General features: G+C 42.0%; 1 protein-coding gene and 1 non-coding gene across 7 annotated transcripts in view; both read left to right on the plus strand.

The window, feature by feature from the left end:
* Nucleotides 1–24,721, plus strand: part of JHY (junctional cadherin complex regulator) — a 74,883-nt gene that overhangs the window by 22,354 nt on the left and 27,808 nt on the right. For all 6 annotated transcript variants that reach the window (XM_073021853.1, XM_008021254.3, XM_073021851.1 and 3 more), the window contains one exon: nucleotides 19,456–19,569. In XM_073021853.1, coding sequence (XP_072877954.1) covers nucleotides 19,456–19,569 — 114 coding nt within the window. The remainder of the gene's footprint in view (nucleotides 1–19,455; nucleotides 19,570–24,721) is intronic.
* LOC119626667 (U4 spliceosomal RNA) lies at nucleotides 21,405–21,544 on the plus strand. The gene has a single exon (XR_005242817.1). It is a non-coding gene; the product is annotated as a U4 spliceosomal RNA (small nuclear RNA).

Genomic DNA, 24,721 nt, shown 5'->3' on the forward strand with positions numbered 1-24,721 from the left:
CATGCCTGTAATCCCAGTACTTTGGGAGGTCGAGGTGGGAGGATCATTTGAGGCCAGGAGTTCAAGACCAGCCTGGCCGACATGGTAAAACCCATTTATACCAAAAATACAAAAATTAGCCGGGTGTGGTGGTGCATACCCGTAATCCCAGCTACTCGGGAGGCTGAGGCACAAGAATCACTTGAGTCCGGGAGGCGGAGGTTGCAGTGAGCCGAGATGGCACCACTGCACTCCAGCCTGGGTCATAGAATGAGACTCTGTCTCAAAATAAATAAATAAATAAAAATAAAGAATGACGTCTGGTGAAATTTGGGCTTAAAAATACTTTAATTAAAAAATAAAAATAAAATTCAAAAAAAGAATTATGTCACATCTTTGCCATTGTACTAATAATTAAATGAAATAGGTGTAGTATATCTAGCTGAAATGGTTTAAAAACTAGGTGAATTCAAGCAGTTTTTAGTATTTTTTACCCAATTTTAGATGTTAATATACTCTTGTTCCATAAAACTTACGTGAAATTTTGACTTTTGCTTGATTGCTCATTTAAAAATGTGAATAAATTCAACAGTCCAATATCTTTGAAAAAAAATTTCTATTGAGACAGGGTCTGGCCTTTCACCCAAGCTGGAGTGCAATGGCACAATCATAGCTCACTATAACCTCAACCTCCTGGGCTCAAGCAATCCTCCTGCCTCAGCCTCGGCGAGCAGCTGGGAACACAGGCATGCACCACCACATCTAGCTAAATTTGTTTTTAAATGTCTTTGTAGAGATGGGAGTCTCATCATGTTGCCCAGGCTGACCTCATACTCCTGGGCTCAAATGATCCTCCCACCTTGGCTCCCAAAGTGTTGGGATTACAGGCATGAGCCACCATGCCTGGCCTGAAAAATGTTTATAGCCAGTAATTTATCCCAAACTAGGACAATATTTTTCATTACTAAAAAGTGTTCTCAAAAGAAGCTGATCCGGAAGGAGAACATTTGGGGTTTTTCTTCATTTAGAAACTCTCTTTTTCGTCTGAGGTCAAAAGAAATAGTTATATTTCCAATAATAAAAGGGAGAAATATTTATTGTGAACTCTCTAATTGTTGATTTATTAATCGCTAGTTTTGTTAGTAGTTATAAGTTAATTAACTAAACAATATTAGGGTGTATTAATTGTCAGTGATTCCGCAGCTTAATTTTCTTTTCTTTGTGCCATGGAGGAAAGTTTCTTTAAGTTCTTATATTATTCTCTGAAGGGGCCATTGACTTTTCCCAACACTTTCTCCAAGTTCAAATATCTAAAGGCTAATTGTATTTAAAATTGTCCCTTTACCATTTTCCAACATATATGTACTTCTTGCTCCTATTATTACTATTTTATATATATATATATATTTTTGAGATGGAGTCTCACTCTGTCGCCCAGGCTGGAGTGCAGTGGCGCGATCTCGGCTCACTGCAAGCTCCGCCTCCCGGGTTCCCGCCATTCTCCTGCCTCAGCCTCCCGAGTAGCTGGGACTACAGGCGCCCGCCACCTCGCCCGGCTAATTTTTTGTATTTTTGGTAAGACGGGGTTTCACTGTGTTAGCCAGGATGGTCTCAATCTCCTGACCTTGTGATCCACCCGCCTCGGCCTCCCAATGTGCTGGGATTACAGGTGTGAGCCACTGTGCCTGGCCGCTCCTATTATTTTTTTAAGAGATTACTCCTATTATTTTTTTGAGACAGGGTCTTGCTATATTGCTGGAGTGTATTGCTATGCAAGATTCGATCATCACACACTGCAGCCTTGAATTCCTGGGCTCAAGTGATCCTCCTGCCTCAGACACCTGAGTGGCTGGGATTATAGGTGTGTATCACTGACCTGGATTCCTATTATTTTAAAAAGAATAGAAATGAATTTGACCTAACAGTGACATAATGATATGTGTGATTTAGTGAATTCTAGTCAGTAGCATAAAATGATGTGGTTTTTTTTTTTTTTTTTTTTGAACCATTATTCATATGTAGACGTGTGTGTGTCTCTCCTCCCGATACAGATTTTATGTTCCCTATGGGCAGGAGCTAGGGTTTGTGCTCATTTTTAATCTTCATAGTCACTAGCCTAATACACTGAAAAGGCTGAGTAAACATAAGGGAAATTAAAAATGTATCTCTTCCATCACCTCCAAACTGTCTACTCTTTATATTAACTTTAAGTTTATATGGGCGAAATGGCATTTCTAGAGCAGTAGTTTGCAAACCTGGCTGGATATCAGAATCACCTGAGAATTTTTTAAAGTGATTTGTTTTGGCCAGGTGCTGTGGCTCATGCCTTTAATCCCGGCACTTTGGTAGGCCGAGGCGGACAGATGACCTGAAGTCAGGAGTTCGAGACCAGCCTGACCAACATGGAGAAATCCCATCTCTACTAAAAATACAAAATGAGCCCGGCTTGGTGGAGCATGCCTGTAATCCCAGCTACTCAGGAGGCTGAGGCAGGAGAATCACTTGAACCCGGGGAGGCGGAGGTTGCAGTGAGCCGAGATCACGCCATTGCACTCTAGCCTGGGCAACAAGAGGACCTCCGTCTCAAAAAAAAAAAAAAGTGATTTTTTTTGCCTCACTCAGACCAATTTAAATCTCTGAGAACCTGAGCATCAGTTTTTCTTTTTTGTTTTTCCTAAAGCTCCTTGAGTATTTCTAATGTGAAGCCAAGTTTGAGAAGCATTGTTCCAGACTGGAGCAGTGGTTCTCAGCCTTGGTTTCACACTGGAATCACCTGGAGAATTTAAAAAATATTGATTCCCTGGATGAACCACTGAAATTGCAATTCAGCTCATCTGGGCTGCACTCTAAATATGGGGAAATCCGCCACACTCCCCAGGCGATTCCAATATTTAGCCAAGATTGAGAATCACCGATCTAGAGCAGTGGTTCCCAAACGTTAGAGTGCACCAGAATCATCTGGAGGGCTTATTAAAAAGCTTGCTGGACCTCATCCCCCCAGATTTCTGATTCCGCAGGTGTAGGGTGGGACCCAGGGATCTGAATTTTGTGCATGGCCCCAGGTGATACTGCTGCTGCTATCAGGCCTACACTTTGAGAACCACTGATCTTTTGCTTCTCACAATTTAAAATGCTAATGAACCACTTTAGACTCTTGTTAAAATACAGATTGTGATCCAGTAGGTCTGGGGTGAGATGCAGGGTGTGCATTTCTAACAAGTTCCCAGGAGATGCAAGGCTGCTGGTCCATGGACCACACTCTGATGAGCAAGGGGCTAGAACAGAGAACACAAAGGTTTTATCAAAATCTAAAAGTCAAAGTTGTGTAAGTCATTATCTACAGAGCATTGATGTTTCCCATGGCTAAGAGGATTATTCAGTTGATTTGTGGGTAGGAGGCGGGAAGCTTGGGTACCAAGTGTGGAGGCTCTTGGTTTGTTTTGTTTTGTTTTTTGTTTGAGACAGGGTCTCACGCTGTTGCCCAGGCTGAAGTGCAGTGGCGCGATCTCAGCTCACTGCAGCCTCCGCCTCCCAGGTCCAAGCGATTCTCCTGCCTCAGCCTCCAGAACAGCTGGGATTACAGGCACCTGCCACCACACCTGGCTAATTTTTGTGTTTTTTGGTAGAGACTTCAGGAAATCCTAGAAATCAGTAAGAAAAAGACCAAGTTCCAAGGAAAAATACACAAAAAGTATAAATATCTGTCAATAAGCAAGGATAATAAAGCTCTGGAAATTAAGAGCAATGAGAGGAACAATCTGTGAATTGTTCATTTATACTTTTTGTGTATTTTTCTTAGTTAATGAAAGTTAACAAAGAAAAGTTAATATATATGGCTATTACACATATAAGAGGTTACCCAGTCTCAGCCTATTAGAGAAATGCAAATTAATACTATAATGGGATTCCATTTTTCAACTGTAATTATAACTATCAAAATTCTGTAAGTTTAATGACCCTGTGGGCAAAAAAGTACAGTCAAGCTGGTGAGAGAATAAATTAGTATAACCAATATGGAAGACAATTTGTTAATGTCTACTTAAAACACAAATATACTCCTTGAGAAAGTAAAACATAATGACTAAGGATGGACTCTGGAGCCAGGTTGGTTGGCACTGCCACCTGCTAGCTGTCTGACCCTCTGCAAGTTACTAAACCACTCTGTGCCTCAGTTTCCTCACCTTTAAAGTGAGGACAATAATAGGACTTTCCTCATAGGCTTATTAAGAAGATTAAATAAATGAGTTAGGCTGCACACAGTGGCTCATGCCTGTAAACCCAGCACTTTGGGAGGCCAAAGCGGGCAGATCATTTGAGGTCAGGAGTTTGTGACCAGCCTGGCCAACATCGTGAAACCCATCTACACTAAAAATACAAAAATTAGCCGAGCATGGTGATGTGTGCTTGTAATCCCAGCTACTTGGGAGGCCGAGGCAGGAGAATCGCTTGAACCCGGGAGGCAGAGGTTGCAGTGAGCCGAGATTGCGTCACTGCACTCCAGACTGGGTGACACAGCAAGACTCCGTCTCAAATAAATAAATAAATAAAATAAAACAAACAAATAAATAAATGTATAGAGAGTGCTAAGATCAGTGACTGGCCCATAGCAAATATATAGGTATACATATAAGTATAAAAGTGTTCGAAATTATTATTTTTATTTGACCCAACACATTTTGCTCCAGGAATTTATCCTAGATATTTGTGTGCAATTTTGAAATCACATCTGTACAAAATTGTTCATTTCAGCCTTATTTGTAATAGCAAAAGATTGGAAAACACCCCAATATCTGTCATTTGGGGAGTAAATAAGTTATGGTACATCCATACAGTAGAGTACACAGCAGCTGTTAAAAAAAAAATAAGGACACTCTCCATGAACTATAAGGGATAACTTACCAGGATTTCTTATTAAGAAAGAAATTCAAGGTGCAGTATGTGAAAAGTGGAGAGGGGCCAGGCGTGGTGGCTAATGCCTGTAATCCCAGCACTTTGGGAGGCCGAGGTAGGAGGATCACTTGAGGTCAGCAGTTTGAGACCAGCCTGGCCAACATGGTGCAACACTGTCTCTACTAAAACATACAACAATTAGCCGGGCGTCATGGTGGGTGCCTGTAATCCCAGCTACTCAGGAGGCCCATGAGAATTGCCTGAGCTCAGGAGGCAGGGTTGCCCGTGAGCCGAGATGGCAGCACTGCACTGCAGCCTGGGTGACAGAGTGAGACTCTTGTCTCAAAAAAAAAAAAAAAAAACAGTGGAGAGAAGTAAAAATATATATTACATTTGCATGGCATGCATAAGAAATTGTGGAAGGCTACAAAAGTAGTTAATTGTAAGGAGTGGAGGGGAAATGGGCGGGAGCACAACTTTTTACTGTGTACCTTTTCAAATCTATTAATTTTAAACCATGCTTATGTATTACCTTTTAAAAATTAAAATGGAAAATAGCAACAAAAATAGGAGGAGACATTTATAATACAAATTTTGTAGTAACCCATATAATTTCACACCCTCAATTGCTCAGCCCCCTAAATTGCATTTTATGCTTGTAATTAATGCTTAGGGTAGAACTATTGATTTTTAAAGTCAATTGTTCTGCAATCTTTTGCCATTTTGCATAGATCTGCTGACTGTACATTAAAATACATTGGAAAAATCACCTTTGAATACACGACAAAATCTTAATCACATGATGTGTGAAGCGAGGAACCGATATAAAAACCAACACACACTAGAGGGCACCTAAGTATCACGGTCAGGCAGGAACTTCGCTGGTGAATAATCGGTTCTTACTTTTATTCATGATTTGTTCACTAGCCTAAAGTATTTGTCCGAAACTCATTCCACTTTGAGTCCATTTGTAATCCACAGTTAAAGAAAACTGTGTTTTGAAAAATGAACTACCTTTCTATCTTGATTCTAATGTTACTTTAAAGACTGATGAAGATGAAATTTAGTATGGGTTTAGAAAAGAGTTAGAAATGCTTTATACATGTTATTCAACTCTTTCCTTGTAATTTCTTGGAAAGAAATTACACATCGTTTACAAATGTGATATGGTTATTGAATAGCCTATAGTCAAGATAATATAAAGTCACAAACAATTCACAGTCCTACCTTCGATTAACACATCTTTGTGGCTGTTGCTGAGACAGCAGGTCAGTCAGCCAACAGATATTTATTGAGCACCAAATATGTATTAAATATTAGGTACTCTTCTCAATGCTGGGATATTAACAGAAAACAAGACAGGCAAAGCTCCTATCTTGAAGGAGTTTACATTCCAGTCATACGGCAAAGATAAGAACCATGTAACAAAATAATTTCAGATACTGATAATACCTCAAAAGAGATTGAATAAACTGTATTTAAGAAAGTAATGTGGCTCACGCCTGTAACCCCAGCACTTTGGGAGGCCGAGGCGGGCAGATCACCTGAGATCAGGAGTTCGAGACCAGCCTGACCAACATGGAGAAACCCCATCTCTACTAAAAATACAAAAGTAGCCAGGCGTGGTGGTGCATGGCTGTAATCCCAGTTACTCAGGAGGCTGAGGCAGGAGATTCGCTTGAACCCAGGAGGCAGAGGTTGCGGTGAGCCGAGACTTCACCATTGCACTCCAGCCTGGGCAAGAAGAGCAAAACTCCATCTCAAAAAAAAAAAAAGAAAAAAAAGAAAGTAATGAGAGGGAATAAAGTCCTTTATTTAATAAAGTGATGACTTTAATAAGTAAACTGGGGATCAGGTGCGGTGGCTCACGCCTGTAATCCCAGCACTTTGGGAGGCTGGGGCGGGCAGATCACCTGAGGTCAGGAGTTGGAGACCAGCCTCGCCAACATGGTGAAACCCTGTCTATACTAAAAATACAAAACTTACCTGGGCCTCGTGGTGTGCACCTGTAATCCCACCTACTTAGGAGGCTGAGGCAGGAGAATCACTTGAACCTGGGAGGTGGAGGTTGCAGTGAGCCAAGATCTCGCGACTGCACTCCAGCCTGGGTGACAGAGTGAGACTCCATATTAAAAAAAAAAAAAAAAAAAAAAAAGGGAAACTGGGATGTCTAGCCAGGTGCTTGGGGAAGGTCTCTCTGAGGACATATCATTCAAGTGGAGGTGCGAATGGATGAGAAGGAGAAAAGTATGCAAGATCTAGAGGAAGAGCTTTGGTTGGCCCCATCCCTGGTAGCAGTGCTTTTGCTAGGGAACAACGAAATATTGTGGGAGAAAAACTAAAACCAAAACAAAATACTGATTTAAGAGTCAATCTTGGATTCAATCCTGGCTCTTCAGCATAGCCCATATTAGCTCAACCTCATCTCCACCAAAAATTGCAAAAGTTAGCTGGCCATAATGGGGTACGCCTGTATTCCCAGCTACTCTAGAGGCTGAGACAGAAGGATCGCTTGAGCCGGGAGGGTAAGGCTGCAGTGAGTGGATCTCACCACTGCACTCCATCCTGGATAACAGAGTAAGACCCTGTCTCCAAAAAGGAGAAAAGAATTAAAATTAAGAATAAATAAAAATAAATCTCACCTCACCTTCCTCATCTATATATGGAGGAAGAAAACAAGGAAAATATATATATATATATTTGTTTGATATATATATATATATATATATATTTTCCTGCTTTGGAGGGCTATTTGAAGAATTTATACAAAGCTACCGACTCGGGGCAGACACTCAGTGAAGGGAAGCTATCGTTACCACTAGGCACTCCTTATACCACAGGAGAAGATTCCACCCGCCCTTCTAACCAGCTTTCTCTTTTTTTAAGGCTACATTGCCTCAAAATGAAAGAGATATAACTTCAGAGTAAGAACAAAGTGTAGGCAAAACAATAACGTCCACATGCCCTAGGAGGCCATTCGATGGTCAGACTCTCAAAAGACTGCCTACCTAGGGGGCCTATCCAGGCACACCCCACACTCACCATGCTATCTCTTGAGGGTCCCCAGTCAATCAAACACTGTCCTAGGGATTACAGAACCCTACAATCTTGTATGCAACTAGTTGACAGTATTTAACAGTTGCATGTGGTCTCAGATACTGTTTCAAATATTTACACTTTACAATAAGGAATTTATTAATAACCTTGGATCATATATTTGGTACTTTAGTTTTGAAGGACAATTTCATAGGGCAATTCTTTCAACATTGCTTAATGTGACACCGTGTTACCTTCAAGATAAAATTCAAACTCCCAGAGTGATACGAAAGGCCCTTCCTGACCTGGCTCCTTTCTGCTCCTGTAGCCTCATCCTTCATCACTCCCTACTTGTGTCTCACACCTGGCCATACTCCAGGAACTTGCAGAGCCCAGACCCAGCATTTCCTTTAGCCCCTTCTTTGTTCATGCTGATGGGCTACTCTTGCCTTGGCTTGTTTGCTTGGGAAAACCTTATTCTCCTTTTGAGATTCAGCTCGTATGTCTCTGCCTTTGTAAAGGCTCTTTGAGGATCCTCCTTCCACCACCTCCCTCATTCCTGAACATCTCCCGCAGAACCCATAACCCCGCAGTGCTCTGTCTTCATCATGTAAAGATGACTGTCTGCTTCTTAAGATCATGGGCTTGTTCATCTTTGAATTCCCAGATCCTGGCGTACAGCAAGCACGAGCTAAATATTTGATGAAGAAATGTAAGTTTTAAATAGTTTTTCTTTGGTACAAAATTTCATTGTTTTCAAAATGAAAAAAGAAAAAAAAAAGCAGAGGCAGGGATTAACAAGAACTTGTGCTGTTAAACACCAGAATTTGAAGTCAAAAGACCTGATTTCAGTCCCATTTGGAGCCATGGCAAATCGCAAACTTTTATTGAGTCTTATTCTTCCTCATTAAAATTACAAATGTTTGCCTTATACCACCGACTCAGGAGTGTCGAGATAATCAAATGAGATACGCTATGTGAAAGCTTTTTATAATCTTACAGCCCTATGTAAATATAAGTTATATTTATTATTGAATGGTTTAAATTTACAGTCAGTCTCCTAATGTGGAAGGTTACCACCTAAAGGATATGTTGCTCTTTTTCATAGTTTTAAATTTAGTGAAACTTTTGGTTGTTTATAAAGATTAAGCTTTACCTTTATTTAAGTTATGGTCATCTTTTTGTAATTATATTTGGTTAGAAACATAGAATTCTTTTCTTATAGGATTCTTCCAGGTTGGTGGTGTTTTGAGGCCCACCTATCCTATTATACTTATAAAAATTATTCTTCTACAGAATAGGAACTCTATAGATGTTCATTGATTGATAAATTTTCTTATTTTGCCCTCTGCCATTACTACAAGAGCACTTACTTATGACAGCATAATTTCAATTGAACTTTATGATTTTTTTCAATACAAGCCATTTTTAAGGCCTCTTTCTTGTGTGCACTGTTCAGCACTTGGCTGCTTAAACTACCAATTGGTATGATCTATAGAGTGACACTTCATTAATTTGGCATTATTGAAGAGGGATCCATAAGAAAGAAAATTTCCGGCCAGGCGCGGTGGCTCACGCCTGTAATCCCAGCACTTCAGGAGGCCGAGGTGGGTGGATCATGAGGTCGGGAGATCGAGACCATCCTGGCTAACACAGTGAAACCCCGTCTTTACTAAATATACAAAAAATTAGCCAGGCGTGGTGGCAGGCGCCTGTAGTCCCAGCTACTCGGGAGGCTGAGGCAGGAGAATGGCGTGAACCCGGGAGGCGGAGCTTGCAGTGAGCCGAGATCGCGCCACTGCACTCCAGCCTGGGTGACAGAGCGAGACTCCGTCTCAAAAGGAAAAAATAAAATTAAATTAAAAATCCACATAACTAAAGCACGCCCCTTTGAAAACCAGAAATTTAACATAAATTTCTATCATTTTTATCATGTTTAAGGATAGTTTTCAAAATGTACCTAGTGTACTTGATAATTCTATGCTTCCTTACACGGGTCATATTGCACCGTTCTGTAGCAAAGTAAGAAGCTGTGGCAATGTGATGGCTTCTTTGCCTCTTTGTTGAATGACCCAGACTGCTATGAGTCCGCGGTAATTTTCTGCTGCTGTCTGTATCTGCTCTTAAGGAGCTTATGGCCGAATTGGAAGCAGACATGCAGTCAATGCCAAGTGAAAATTGCTGTGCTAGTATCAGATAAGGTCCCAAAGAACCTGGAAGAAAAGGTGCCTGACTGTCCAGGGAAGTCAGAGAGGGCTTCACACAAAAGGCAATCATGGAACTGATTCTTTAAAACGAAGAAGGGTATTGTTTTGTTTGTATTTTTGTTTGTGTTTCTTAAGACAGGGTCTCGCTGTGTCACCCAGGCTGAAGTGCAGTGGCACAATCTCGGCTCACTGTTGGCAACCTTTGCCTCCCGGGTTCAAGGGATTCTCTGGCCTCAGCCTCCCAAGTAGCTGGGATTACAGGTTCCTGCCTCCACGCCTGGCTAATTTTTGTATTTTTAGTAGAGCCCGGGGTTTCACCATGTTGGCCTGGCTGGTCTTGAACTCTTGACCTCAAGTGATCCACCCACCTCAGCCTACCAAAGTGCTGGGATTGCAGGCATGAGCCACAGCACCCAGCCCTAAAAAGTAGAAGTTAACAGGTAGAAGTGGGTAGTAAGGGCACTGCGGGCAAAGGAGGCAGGGTCAATGGCATGAAGTTGTGAAAGAACACTGTTTCAGTAGAAAGCTGTCAGTACAGAAGAAACCTCCATACTGCTGGTCAGGAACTGATAGTTTGTCAGTTAAATCAAAGATCTCATGGAGGTAAAAGGTAGAATGATAGGAAAAAAAAAGAAAAAAAGGTAGAATGATAGTTACCAGAGGCTGGGAAGGGTCTGAGGGGTAGGGAAGATGAAGAGAGGTTGATGAATTGGTGCAAACATACAGTTAGATACAACAAATAAATTCTAATGTTCCATAATAAAGTTAGGGTGAGTGTAGTTAGTAAAAATGTGTTGTATATTTCAAAGTAGAGAGCAGAGAGCATTTGAGATGTTCCCGACACCAAGAAATGATAAATACTGGAGGTGATGAATACCTCAAATATCTTGTTCATTACACATTCTGTATATGTAACAAAATATCACGTATACCCCATAAATATGTACAAACATTATATATTAATAAAATTTTGTTTTTAAATTGGTTAAAGCAGATATGAAAAATGATAACTATATACCATAATTACTTGAGTTTCACTTAAACTATATAAATATACACTGATTCACTAGTTTTTTTTTTTTTACCAAGGGGCCAAGGTCTTTTCTACCAGTGCAGATTCTACTAATTGGAGTGTCATTGTTTCTCTTGCATCAGTTTGAGAGCATCTATGATTTGCAGTTTTGATTTCTTGATAGCAGAGTACGAACTTAAAAAACCTTAAGAAACAATTTAAGAACATAATTTCTAGGGGTGTGTGTGGGTTTTTTTTGGTTTTTGAGATGTAGTCTCCCTCTGTCAACCAGGCTGGAGTGCAGTAGCACGATCTTGGCTCACTGCAGCCTGCACCTCCTGGGTTCAAGTAATTCTCATGCCTCAGCCACCGAGTAGCTGGCATTACAGGCGCCTGCCACGACGCCCAGCTAATTTTTGTATTTTTAGTAGTGACAGGGTTTCGCCCGGCTGCTCTCAAACTCCTGGCCTCAAGTGATGCTGCCACCTCAGCCTCCCAAAGAGCTGAGATTACAGGCATGAGCTGCTGCACCTGGCCATAATCGCTAGGTTTTTGTGGTGAATGTTTCCCCTAATTTTTTACAGTTCCCCCCGCCCACCCCCAACATGTTATTTTGCCATTTGCTTTTATTGGGTCATTCTAAATCATTTAACTAAGTTTTCATGAGTATAACGCCTCTCTATTCATGCTCAGATTTCTTCAGATTATCTAATCTTTAAATAAATTTCATAATTTTAACAACAGGTACAGTAGGAATAAACAGGTTTGGGAACAAATGAAAAAGACTCTTGGTAAACATACAACTCAACAAGTGGAAGTAGAAGTACCAAGGTGTACCAGAGAGAGCCTAGCAGCCGTAAGCATTTAGCTGTGGCCTCAGGATAGCTTCAAGACTAGAAAATGTCACTTCATCCAGTGAGGTAGTTAAGGAGAAGGTGGATAGTGCCGTAGTTGTATGTGGCTAGATTGTGAGGATGAGAATATGGATATTTAGGTTAGAGAAATTGGCAGACGTCTTTCATGCAGGCCCCCGTATGTCATTTTAAAGCAGAAGCTCTCCTATTGTGTTCCTCGGACCAGGAGCATCAGCATCACCAGGGAACTTAATACAAGTGGAGATTTTTGGGCCCCATCCCAGACCTCCTGAGTCAGAAACTATGGGGTGAGGTCCAGCAATCTGTGTTTTAACAAGCCTTCCAAGTGATGTTGATACAAGCTGAAATTTTTTTTTTTTTTTTTTGAGACGGAGTCTTGCTCTGTATCCCAGGCTGGAGTGCAGTGGCCGGATCTCAGCTCACTGCAAGCTCCGCCTCCCGGGTTCACGCCATTCTCCTGCCTCAGCCTCCGGAGTAGCTGGGACTACAGGCGCCCGCCACCTCGCCCGGCTAGTTTTTTGTATTTTTAGTAGAGACGGGGTTTCACCGTGTTAGCCAGGATGGTCTCGATCTCCTGACCTCGTGATCCGCCCGTCTCGGCCTCCCTAAGTGCTGGGATTACAGGCTTGAGCCACCGCGCCCGGCCACAAGCTGAAATTTTAAAACCACTGTGCTAAAATGTTAGGCCTTTCCTCTCAGTCGTATGAATTCATTGAAGAATTTTAGTAATGGAGCAATTTCAGTGCAATGTGTGAGCTTTGTGAATTTTTTTTTTTTAATCTCTAATGTGTCCATTCAGAGGTCACCGTTACATATTCTTAGTTTGTTATGGAGAGTTCAGATTGCTGGATAATCAACCTTTCTCTAAGTTATATGAGATATTCCTAAAAATCTCTTTCACATTCTTGAAAAAGGCCGTTATTCATTTAGCATGTATTTATCTGTTTTATTTTACTTATTTACTTATTTTGGAGGCACAGTCTCGCTCTGTCACCCAGGTTGGAATGCAGTGGTGCCATCTCAGCTCACAGCAACCTCTGCCTCCTGGGTCCAAACGACTCTCATGCCTCTGTCTCCTAAGTAGCTGGGATTACAGGCATGAGCCACCTACACCCAGCTAAGTTTTGTATTTTTAGTAGAGACCAGGTTTTGCCATATTGGCCAGGCTGGTCTCAAACTCCTGGTTTCAAGTGATCTGCCTACCTCAGCCTCCCAAAGTGCTGGGATTACAGGTGTGAGCCACTGCGTCCAGCCTAGCATATATTTATTGAGAGATGATTATGTGTCAGACATTGTCATAGGTGCTTGGGATACATCCCTGAACAAAAACAGACAAAAATCCCAGGCCTCCTGAGGTAGGAGACGGACAACAGACAAAACAGATAAATTAGTGCATTGGTGCATGATAAGTTCTGTATTTTAAGGAGGTAAAGACAGAAATAAAGCTGGGCAGAACTGCTGAGGATTGCTGAGGTGGTGGGAAATCACAACTTTAAATGGACTATGAGGCAGAGTCTCCCTGAGAATCTCCCTGAGAAAGATACGGAGGAGGTGAGAGGGCCCGCCATGCGAATATTTGAAGAGGATTTCTGGAAGAGGGAGTAGCAAATGCAAATTTCAGGGACTGAAGCTGGGAACAAGGGAGAGTGGAAGATAAAGTTCTAGTTTCCACCTTATTTTGCCAACAGCCGGCTACCTGACTTTAAAATAAACCACACATCCTACCAGATAAACAAGTAGATTATATGTATTCTGATATAAATGCAAGTTCAGTGAGCAACCCAGATTGATCTTTTCATGCCGTTGTATTTATTGACCGTCTAGAGGCCAGGCACATTCAGAGCATAGCACAGATGAGTAGTACCCCTAGAGCCATACAGCAAGACAGCCCTGCACATGGTCCCTCCTTTTTCCTGCCTTACTGGAATTTACAGTGCAGAGGGAGAAAAAAAAACAATTACCAGGGTGATACTTGTTACAAAAGGAAAGTACAGAGTACTAAGGCCATGAACTCAGATGCAACTATTGTAGCCGCCTCTGGGGTGGCAGGGAAGGCTTTCTGGAAAAAGTTATGTTTCAGCCAAGGCTGAACGGTGGATGGGATGGGTCAGAATAAGTGAAGTGGGCCGGGCACAGTGGGTCACGCCTGTAATCCCAGTACTTTGGGAGGCTCCAGTGGTGGATCACTTGAGGTCAGGAGTTCAGGACCAGCGTGGCTAACATGGTGAAACCCCGTCTCTACTAAAATTACAAAAATTAGCCAGGCATGGTGGTGCACGCCTGTAATCCCAGCACTTTGGGAGGCTGAGGTGGGCGGATCACCTGAGGTCAGGAGTTCAAGACCGGTCTGGCTAACATGGCAAAACCCCGTCTATACTAAAAATACGAAAAAACAAAAACAAACAGGGTTTCAGTGTCATCCAGTTCTCACTGACCATGTGCATGCTAAATACATTATGAGGCAATCTATAGGAATGGAGACTATGGCCAACAGCAGAGCCAAAATATTTCATGTCCTTTGCCTCTAAACAGGTGAATGATACAAACCTTTGGATAATTGAAACAGCTGTGCTAAATATCAGGATTGCAGCCTCACAATGGCAGACTGGCAGACAATTTCTATCATTGTGTCTCCGCCTCTTTTGCTGGCTATGTATAAACATAGGTGGCAGCAGTGCTGCCGTGAGCAGGTGTGAATCGACACACAGCAAGGTATATTAGAAATAGGGTAGAGAAACAAATACTTCAGCTCACTCCTTAGCCAAGTTAATCGAGAAATTCTCACTGAATCCAGTATTATGCCTGGAAGCAGGGAACTGAATAATAGGTGTTGGAATGATGGTAAGCTAACACTACTTAAAAAATCAACTCTATTTAATTTGGGTATGTGCTAGTTGTCAATACTGTCAAAGAATGAGAGTAACAAAGAACCCAATAAATTAATGTGGGGCCCCCCACAACATCTGAACATAAGGTCAGTAGTAAAAACAACATAAAGGAAAAAAGGCAAAACCTCCAGTGATTGCAGAACTTAATGGTGACATCCTTATTTAAACATGTTTCAGTGTGTCTTTACGCAGATTCGACTCACATACAGCTCTTGGTAAAGCATCAACTTTTTTTGTAGTGCTGTCTGATTCTCTAAGAACCTGATGAGTTTCTTTGAGCAAGAAGTAGCAGCCCAATCTAGCTCAGCTGTACTCAATCTGAGTTGCTTTCCTACCTACAAACCCTCACTTCAAAGCAAGGAACATAATGTACAATTTTTTAATGGCTCTAGACCCAGGCACTCAGCCGCTCTGCTCTGCGCCTTACCTCAGTGTAAACACCTCATCAAGATTGCCTGCGCTTCAACAATAGCAGCCAAATGCAATTCGAGAACCACAAGCCTTTGAAGTCCTCCCTGCAAAGGCCGGTTTTCTAGTCTGGGATAATGACAAGCCATGATTGCTGTCTTTGTTGTATCTTTTCAGTAGAGAAGCAATTATAGGCCCCAATTTAACAGAATAGACATTACACAGCTTATGATGCTCAAAATGCAATTTCATTTGATCATTTTCTCAATTTGATTGGTATTAATAGAATGGTTCACAAAAAAAAAAAAAAAAGTAGCTGGCAGAGGTTGTGTCCCATTCCACTTTGAAAGAGATAATGTAGAAGTATGCTTTACTTGCCCAGGGATCTCACTGGGGTGATTCAGCTGCTGTGTTCTACCAAAACAGCCTGTGGAGGGAAATATTGTATATCCTACATTTTCTGGAAGAGGAAGCGTGGGACACTGTATTTTTCATTTGTAAATTTTTCACCAGTGCTATATAAGAGATTCCATCATTGTCAATCAAACAGTATCAACAGTAATAACCTGAATTAACTAAACTAAGTCCCCTTTATTTCTTAGACACTTACCAAAGTCAGGCAATCAGCATCCTCATGGCAGATCTATGAAAGAGTTCAACTTCCTTTTTTCCCAGGCTCCCGACAGTTTCTCTGAGTCATCCCCACTCTGAGGTTTGAAAAGGATGATTTCCTTGCCTGCTAAGTCAGCTTAGTTAGGTTTTTTACTCTTGACCTTCATTTCTCCTCCAAGATAGAGTTGATTTTTCTTTTAAATGAGTCGTGTTTCTGTTGAACATCATGGTCATATGAGATTGAAACCTGCTATAATGTTGAGAAAAGTTGTGAAATCTAATACTTTTATAATGATCTAGTGTTTCATCTTGAACTAGCACTGTGAGAGGGACTGAGATAGAAATATGATAAATAGCCGGCTTTGGTGGCTCACACCTATAATCCCAGCACTTTGGGAGGCAGGCTGATCACTTGAGTCCATTAGTCTGAGACCAACCTGGGCAACATGGTGAAACCCTGTCTCTACTAAAAATACAAAAATTAGGTGGGCGTGGTGGCACATGCCTGTAGTCCAAGCAACTTGGAAGGCTGAGGCAGGAGAATCGCTTGAGCCCAGGAGGCAGAAGTTGTAAGCCGAGATCGTGCCACTGCACTCCAGCCTGGACCACAGAGCAAGATCTGGGAAACAAAAAAAGAAAGAAAGAAAGAGAGAGAGAGAGAAAGAAGAGAAATAGCTCATTTATAGTTCTAAGTTTTTCATTTCAGCACAAGTTGAACTATTTCATGATGTGAAGTTTTCCATTTGCCATGTAGGTTAATCATTCAAAACCTGGTGATTAGTTCCATTTGTAATCAGAATTCCATGATCAAATAGTCTGTTTTTGTTTCGTGTTTTAGGAATGAAAATTCAAGCACAAAAATGTTAACAAATTTTTACTTTTTCCCACTTTCAGATTAACCTTAAGTATTCAAACGTTCACGCTGTCCATCTGGCGTCTGTCTCTATATATAAGTACAGTAATTGTGATAGTTACTTTAGCAAAGTTAATAGAGAGAGCTCTGGTAGAAGTAAGGTTACACCTGAAATAAAAGAAACAACATGTTGTGTTTTGTACAGGGAAGCCACATTGAGTGGTCGGGAATGAGGGTGTCTTCATTGTCAAATATTTACTTATCACTTAATATTTAACAAATATTTTACCACTTTCTGTATTGAATACAAGTCTGAAGTCAAAGTAAACAGCAGACAGAAGATCTGAACACAAACAGGACAGATCCCAAAACCCAAGTTCTTTCTAGTCATACACCTTGCTGCTTCTCCACTACACAGCCTGCCAGAGGAAATGTAACAAAACGCATGTAAAGTCCTAAATCTAAATTTTAAAACTAATTACGTCAGTTCAGAGGGGAGAGACTTAACAGCATTTCTAGGCAGTGGAGCAGGGAGTGGGCAGAGGAGGCTGACCTGAGGACTGCAGCACAGGGGAATGAGACAGTCGGTCCTCTGAATAAGAGCAGGCTCACAGGAGACCAGGGTCAGCTGCTACCCGCGCAGAACTGTTGTCTGAAGAAGGGGTTAGTCTGGTCTGTGTTATTCCAGAGGGCAGAGGCATAGAAAATACAGAGACATATATCTGCGCATATAAGGAAGAGCTGTCTGGCATTCAGGTTGCTCAGTTAGGGAGCAATATGTTCATCATGCATGAAACAGATTTCTTTTCTCCTCCTCAACCCATAGAAGATCTTTAAACATACTAATACTGACAAACAGGTAAAAGTCTTGCCAGGAAACAGGGCATGAATTTAGGCAGACAGTGAGTAAACATCTATCAGGGATGGTGTGGATGTACTGGAAAACTGGATTATCTCCAGAATATTTTCCAGCATTAAGATTGCATAACTTTAAGTTTGCTTCCTGCAGTACATCCTGAGGGCTAGAATGCCACATAGCACAGACACTAATTTCTTGATTTAAAACAGGTAACTAATGGAGGCAATGAAGGGCCCTTAAATAACTTAGGGACCTAAATCCTGTGTAGCTGCCTTCGTTCATGTTTCCCAAACCTGGATGCAGATTAGACCCACCTGGGGAGCTTTATTTATTTATTTATTTATTTATTTATTTATTTAGAGACGGAGGCTCACTCTGTCGCTCAGGCTGGAATGCAGTGGCATGATCTCAACTCACAGCAACTCCCGCCTCCCAGGTTTAAGCAAATCTCTGCCTCAGCCTCCCGAGTAGCTGGGATTACAGGCACTGGTCCCCATGCCTGGCTAATTTTTGTGTTTTTAGTAGAGATGGGGATTTCACCATCTTGGCCAGGCTGGTCTTGAACTCCTGCCCTCGTGATCCACCTGCCTCAGCCTCCCAAAGTGCTTTGATTATAGACGTGAGCCACCGCGTCTGGACTTTAAAAAAATTTTTAAATAGTAGATAGGGAACTTTTTTTTTTTTTTTTTTTTTTTTTTTTTTTTGAGACGGAGTCTCGCTGTATCGCCCAGGCTGGAGTGCAGTGGCCGGATCTCAGCTCACTGCAAGCTCCGCCTCCCGGGTTTTTACGCCATTCTCCTGCCTCAGCCTCCCGAGTAGCCGGGACCACAGGCGCCCGCCACCTCGCCCGGCTAGTTTTTTGTATTTTTTAGTAGAGACGGGGTTTCACCGTGTTAGCCAGGATGGTCTCGAACTCCTGACCTCGTGATCCGCCCGTCTCGGCCTCCCAAAGTGCTGGGATTACAGGCTTGAGCCACCGCGCCCGGCCTAGATAGGGAACTTTTAAAATATATTGATATCTGGAGCCACTCCCAGAGCTTATGATTTAATGGGTTTGAGGTGGGATCAGGGCACTAGTTTTTTTTTTTAATTTCCTCGGTTTTTCTAATATCTAACTAAAGTTGAGAACCACCGACTTTACATTATTCAAATTCTCTGAGTACCAAAACTACTAATCGTGCAGGTCTAGGATATTTCTAATAAGCGAGTTAGCAACACTGTTGCATGTGCAGGCTCCGGAGAAAGACCACCCAGCTCTTCTACTTACTAGCTGTTGATCCTGGGCAAATTACTTAACCTCTCTGTACCTTTGTTTTCTCATTTGCAAAAAGGGAGTAATAACATATGCATACCTAATAAAGTGGTTGTGAGGATTACCTGAGAACATTGTGTGCTAAGGGCCTAGGACAGATGCTGGCACACCACGAGCATTCCATGTGTAAAAACATTGTTATTTCTGTTGTCGTCATCATCTCGGCGTGTAGTGTTATTTCATGGTGTTTGTATTGGCATGATCAAACGTTACTTGCTGCATCCAGTTCAGATAACTGTTCTAAAATTGGGTCTCCTGAGTATGTATTGAGCATGTAAAGTAAGTAATAGTTTGACCTTAAGGCACCAGTTTTCTCTTCGTGTCTGCGAGATAAAACATTGTTTATTCCCATTTTCCTTGGGAACAATCAGGTCCCTGAGGACTGATGAGAGGAATCCTTGAAATTAACTGAAAATAAAACCTAGCCCAGCAGGACTGTTTTCTAGAGTGCACTGACTTGAGTCCCATGGCTCTAAGACTAAAATGAATCCAGTTAACATGCTGTATGTGTTTTACCTACCTAGATCTCCTACCCCGTCAGAGTAACAGACAAGACGTCTATTCAGAATGCCAAGGAAATTGAAAATGCTGCCATCGATCCTGAAGACAAATGGCATCAAAGAGCACAACAGCTAAAGGTTACCTGCTAGATTGCATTTTAAGTGTGTTTCAAGCAATACTGCTGAATATAAGTAATGATCGTGACTGAGTTCTTATCACTTAAGGGTTTATTTTTATGCTTGAGAATACTTACCCACTTTCCTATGGGTAAGATGGGCTTCTGCTCGGAGAAGCCATGGCCTGCTCAGCCAGCCAACCCTACCTGTTTTTCCAAGGGTTCTGTTTGCTGGAAGAAAATAATCATATCACACTTTCAACATACTGAGTTAGAATCCCACACAGAAGGAAGGCATGGAAAGACATGCAGGAAAAATCACAGTTCCAAAGAATTGCCCAATTCTGTGCTGCTCCCAAGTCTGATTCCTTTTGTAGTTGGCAGTTACTTATTATTCCTAGACAATGGGGACACTATTCCTGAAAACTGGATGGGAACTCCCAAGAGCCTCACCAAACCCTCATTTTCAGAATATAAAAACTTACCAACTGGTCATTTAGCATGATGACATCCTTTTTGGCCATGGGTGTACTACTTTGAAATCATAAATGTGATTTCAGGAAGATTTTTCCAAAATTCTCCACACTGTTTTTCTAGAAGAAACAGAAAAAGGCCGGGCGCAGTGGCTCACACCTGTAATCCCAGCACTTTGGGAGGCCAAGACGGGTGGATCACCTGAGGTCAGTCAGGAGTTCGAGACTAGGTTGGCCAACATGGTGAAACCCTATCTCTACTAAAAATACAAAGATTAGGCCGGGCCCAGTTGCTCATGCCTGTAATCCTAGCACTTTAGGAGGCCGAGGTGGGTGGATCACAAGATCAGGAGTTCAATACCAGCCTGGCCAATATGGTGAAACCCCGACTCTACTAAAAATACGAAAATTAGCTGGGCATGGTGGCGGGCGCCTGTAGTTCCAGCTACACAGGAGGCTGAGGCAGGAGAATCGCTTGAACCTGGGAGGCGAAGGTTGCAGTGAGCCGAGGTCATGCCACTGCACTCCAGCCTGGGCGACAGAGCAAGACTCCATCTCAAAAAAAAAAAAAAAAAGAAAGAAAAAAGAAAAGAAACAGAAAAAGCACTAGAAGCTCAGGTTTTTCTTGACCCATGTATGTGGAACCTCCCTTGGACCAGGTTTTATCCCTGCCTAAGAAGAGATGAGTCCTTTGAAACTGCTGAACCTATAGAGCCTGTTGACATCAGTTAAAACTATGTACAGTGATAAACATAGTAAAAAAAAATAATAAGCTTTATCCCAGCTTCAGAGAGGTTAGAAAGAAGGGACAGCCCGAATCATCTCTTTTCCTCCCCAGTGACCTCCAGGCCACTCTTAAGAGTTGCAAAAAAAGAAAGAAAAAGTCATTCACCCAGAGCTTCCTGAAAGTTGATGCCAGTGAGGCCACACCTAGAAGTTAAGAGGATGGGGACCGAAATGTCTCATGACTGTGGGATGTGGAGGACAGGATCCTCTACCAGACCTGATAGAGAGCCAGGGGAGCTTGGTCAACAGGAACCGGGGACAAAGGAAGTACCTTAAGGTTTGCCATGCATTATGGGTAATGGGCCACAAGAGATGAATTTCTGGGCCTCAACCTGCTATTTACTTGATGCATGACTGGGCAAATCTCAGCTTTTTCAAAGCCTTAAGTTTCTTCTTTATTAAATGAAGGATTAGCCTAAATGACCTTCAAGGTCTATCACAGCTGCAAAATGCTAGAATTCTATGACCATGTATGTCTAGTTATTTAAATTATTATAGAAAATACATTTGAAGCATGTAAGATTATTGCAACCTGTAGCTTTCATAATTGTCACTAAGGAAAACCACAGGATTCTCAGCTAATGATAAAAGGTAAAAATACTTTGCCCAGTGGTAATATCATAACCAGTGAGATTTATACAAGGTGCGATTATTGCTAACTGAAAACTTTTCCTAATATCTGCCATGATGACTTGAAATATAGTCAGCATTGGCGATTTTGGATAGTCTCTATGGAGACCGAAAAAAAATAATCATCAAGGTAAAATCACACTGCTTGATTGATGTCATGACCTTTGACAGAGGCAGTAAAACTTTTGTACGGAAGAAAATCAGAAGAAAACCAAAAGAATGCTTTTTGTTCTTTGCGTATACTGTAATTAATGTGCTTATAACCCATTCTTGAATGAAGACATGGAGCAAAACATCTAAAAAGTGTTAGACCTAAAATGACAATAACAATGAATGGCCTAAGGGATGTTTCCCATTCTTTAGGTGGAAAGGATTGTGGACTGCCCACTGCATGCTGCACACCGGCCCAGCACTCTGGGACACAGACACTTCAGGCTGCCTTTCTTTTTCCTCTTCAACTACCCAAATCCAGTGCCTTCTTTTCAGTGCCTCCTCAAGGGCCACCTCTGCATGGAGATTTCCAGCCTCTCCCACCCCGCTCCTCTGCCTTCAGCTCCTGCTGTTTCTATAGTCTGGACCACTGGCTCAGGGCCTGCCATATTTGGCCGTGTCTCATTAGCTGCTGTCTTTGTTTCTTTCTTTCTTTCTTTCTTTTTTTTTTTTTTTTTTTTTTTTTTGAGATGGAGTTTCGCTCTCATTGCCCAGGCTGGAGTGCAGTGGTAGGATCTACGCTCATGGCAGCCTCTGCCTCCCGGGTTCAAGCAATTCTCCTGTCTCAGCCTCCTGAGTAGCTGGGATTACAGGTGTCCACCACCACTCCCAGCTAATTTTTGAATTTTTAGTAGAGACGGGGTTTCTCCATGTTGGCCAGGCTGGTCTTGAACTCCTGACCTCAGGTGATCCATCTGCCTGGACCTCCCAAAGTACTGGGATTACAGGCCTGAGCCACCGCCCCTGTGTTTCTTTTGTACCCACTATACTATGAGATCTTTAAAGGTACTGATTGTATTTTTCTCTACATCTCCTACCACAATGCTTTGCCCAAGGCTGATGCTTAATAAATATTTACTGACTGATTAAAGATGCATTTAAAGATCATGGACCAGGCACAGTGGCTTATGCCTATAATCCTATTGCTTTTTCGGAGGCCAAGGAGGAGGATTGCTAGAGGCCAGGAATTTGATGTTACAGGTGCCACTGTACTCCAGCCTGGGCAATAGAGCAAGACCCTGTCTCTACAAAATACAAAATGCAAAATACAGATAAAAAGATTATTTAGTATATCTCCAAGGGAAAATGGGCCTCATTTGAAATTTTTTTCTTGAAAAATGACTTTCAAAGTTTCATAAGCCTACCCTAACAGCAGTAACCCTCACTAATGTGAAATATCTTTATGCAAAATCAAAATATTTAGCACAACAAATATTTATTGACTATCTACTGTATTCCAGGCACTGCGGATTAGGTGCCTGGCCCAAAAGATATGAAAACAAAAAAAAACAAAAAAACAAACCAAAAAAAATAAGCAAACAACAACAAAAATTCTTTAAAACAATAAATAAAACTTGAAGAAAGTTTGTTTTTTTGTTTGTTTGTTTTTGAGATAGAGTTTCGCTCTTCTTGCCTAGGCTGGAGTGTAATGGCACGATCTCAGCTCACTACAACCTCCGCCTCCCAGGTTCAAGCAATTCTCCTGCCTCAGCCTCCCAAGTAGCTGGGATTACAGGCATGCGCCACCACGCCCGGCTAATTTTGTATTTTCAGTAGAGACGGGGATTCTTCATGTTGGTCAGGCTGGTCTCGAACTCCTGACCTCAGGTGATCTGCCCACCTTGGCCTCCAAAGTGCTGGGATTACGGGCATGAGCCTCTGTGCCCAGCCAAGGTTATCTTTTTTTAAAGCAGTACCTCCCCTCTAGGAGTTCAATACTTTAATGGGAATACGGTTATGAAATCATTATAATGCAGTAATATGGACGTGGGTACAAAATGCAGTGGAACTAAAAGAGCACCTAATTCTGCCCTAAGAAGACAGAGAAATACCCCCCATAGGAGTCAGTATCTCCACTCCCCCCAGAAGGACAAATGCGGGCAAAGGTGTGAAAGTGGGAAGAGGAACAAGGAACCATGACAGCCCTGGCTGCTGTTTCTGTGGTCTAGGGAGGGAAAAGTTGACATAGTTGGTAAGGACTGCTGTCTGCCTCACACATCCCAGGACTCAGACTGAAGAAGACATTGTTCACAGTCTAAGCAGGTACGCAGCAGTGAGGTGCCGTGCAAGGGGCATTACACATGCAACTCGTATATAAGGAAGGCTCCATGGCTTGGAAAAGCTAAATACCAAAAATGCAAACAATAATAATTACATATCTGTATATAGATGTATATTTGTGTGTTTATGTGTGGAGTGACAGAGAAAACGATGAAATGTGACCAAATGTTTAAAATTGTTCAATCTGGATAAGAATCTTTTAGAGTTGTCTGTACTAGCAATTTTTCTATAAGTTTGAAATAACTTGAAAATGAAAAGTTCAAGAAAAAAGTGCCCACAGGATTTGGTGACTAAAAGTTTATTGGTGTCCTGAACAGAGCAGTTTCAGCGGGATGGGGAGAAGGAACGCTCTATGGCAGGGGACAGAGGTCAGCATGAGAGATGGGGAGCAGAGACCAGTGCAGTCTTCACCATCAAGATGCCCAGCTGTGAACTGAGAAAGAGATAGATTTTTCTTTGCTTTTGTTTTTTGAGACAGGATCTTGCTCTGTCACCCAGGCTGGAGTACAGTATCGTGACTTTGGCTCACTGCAACCTCTGCCTCCCCAGTTCAAGCGAGTCTCCTGCCCCAGTCTCTTGAGTAGCTGGGATTACAGATGCACGCCACCATGCCTGGCTAATTTTTGTATTTTTAGTAGAGATGGGGTTTCACCATGTTTGTCAAGCTGGTCTCAAACTCCTGACCTCAGGTGATTCACCCGCCTTGACCTCCCAAAGTGCTGGGAGTACAGGTGTGAGCCACTGTGCCCGGCCAAGAAAGAGATAGGATTTAACCAGAGAATGGCATCAAGTGAATGTTTCTTTCCTTCTTTTCATAGGAGAGACTTAAATACATTTACATACTAGAAAGAACGAGAAACCAGAGAGAGGGCAAGGAAAGAGAGAAGATATGCCTGAGACCATTTCAGCCTATGTATTTTTACTTTTAAAATACTGAGAATGATAGTCATGATCATATTCTATGTAAGAGTCTTATCCACGCCTAGAGTCTTCACTTGAAGCCAAGTCGTCATC

The sequence above is a fragment of the Chlorocebus sabaeus genome, chromosome 1 (genome assembly GCF_047675955.1).
Source record: "Chlorocebus sabaeus isolate Y175 chromosome 1, mChlSab1.0.hap1, whole genome shotgun sequence".
In the NCBI taxonomy this organism is placed as follows: Eukaryota; Metazoa; Chordata; class Mammalia; order Primates; family Cercopithecidae; genus Chlorocebus; species Chlorocebus sabaeus.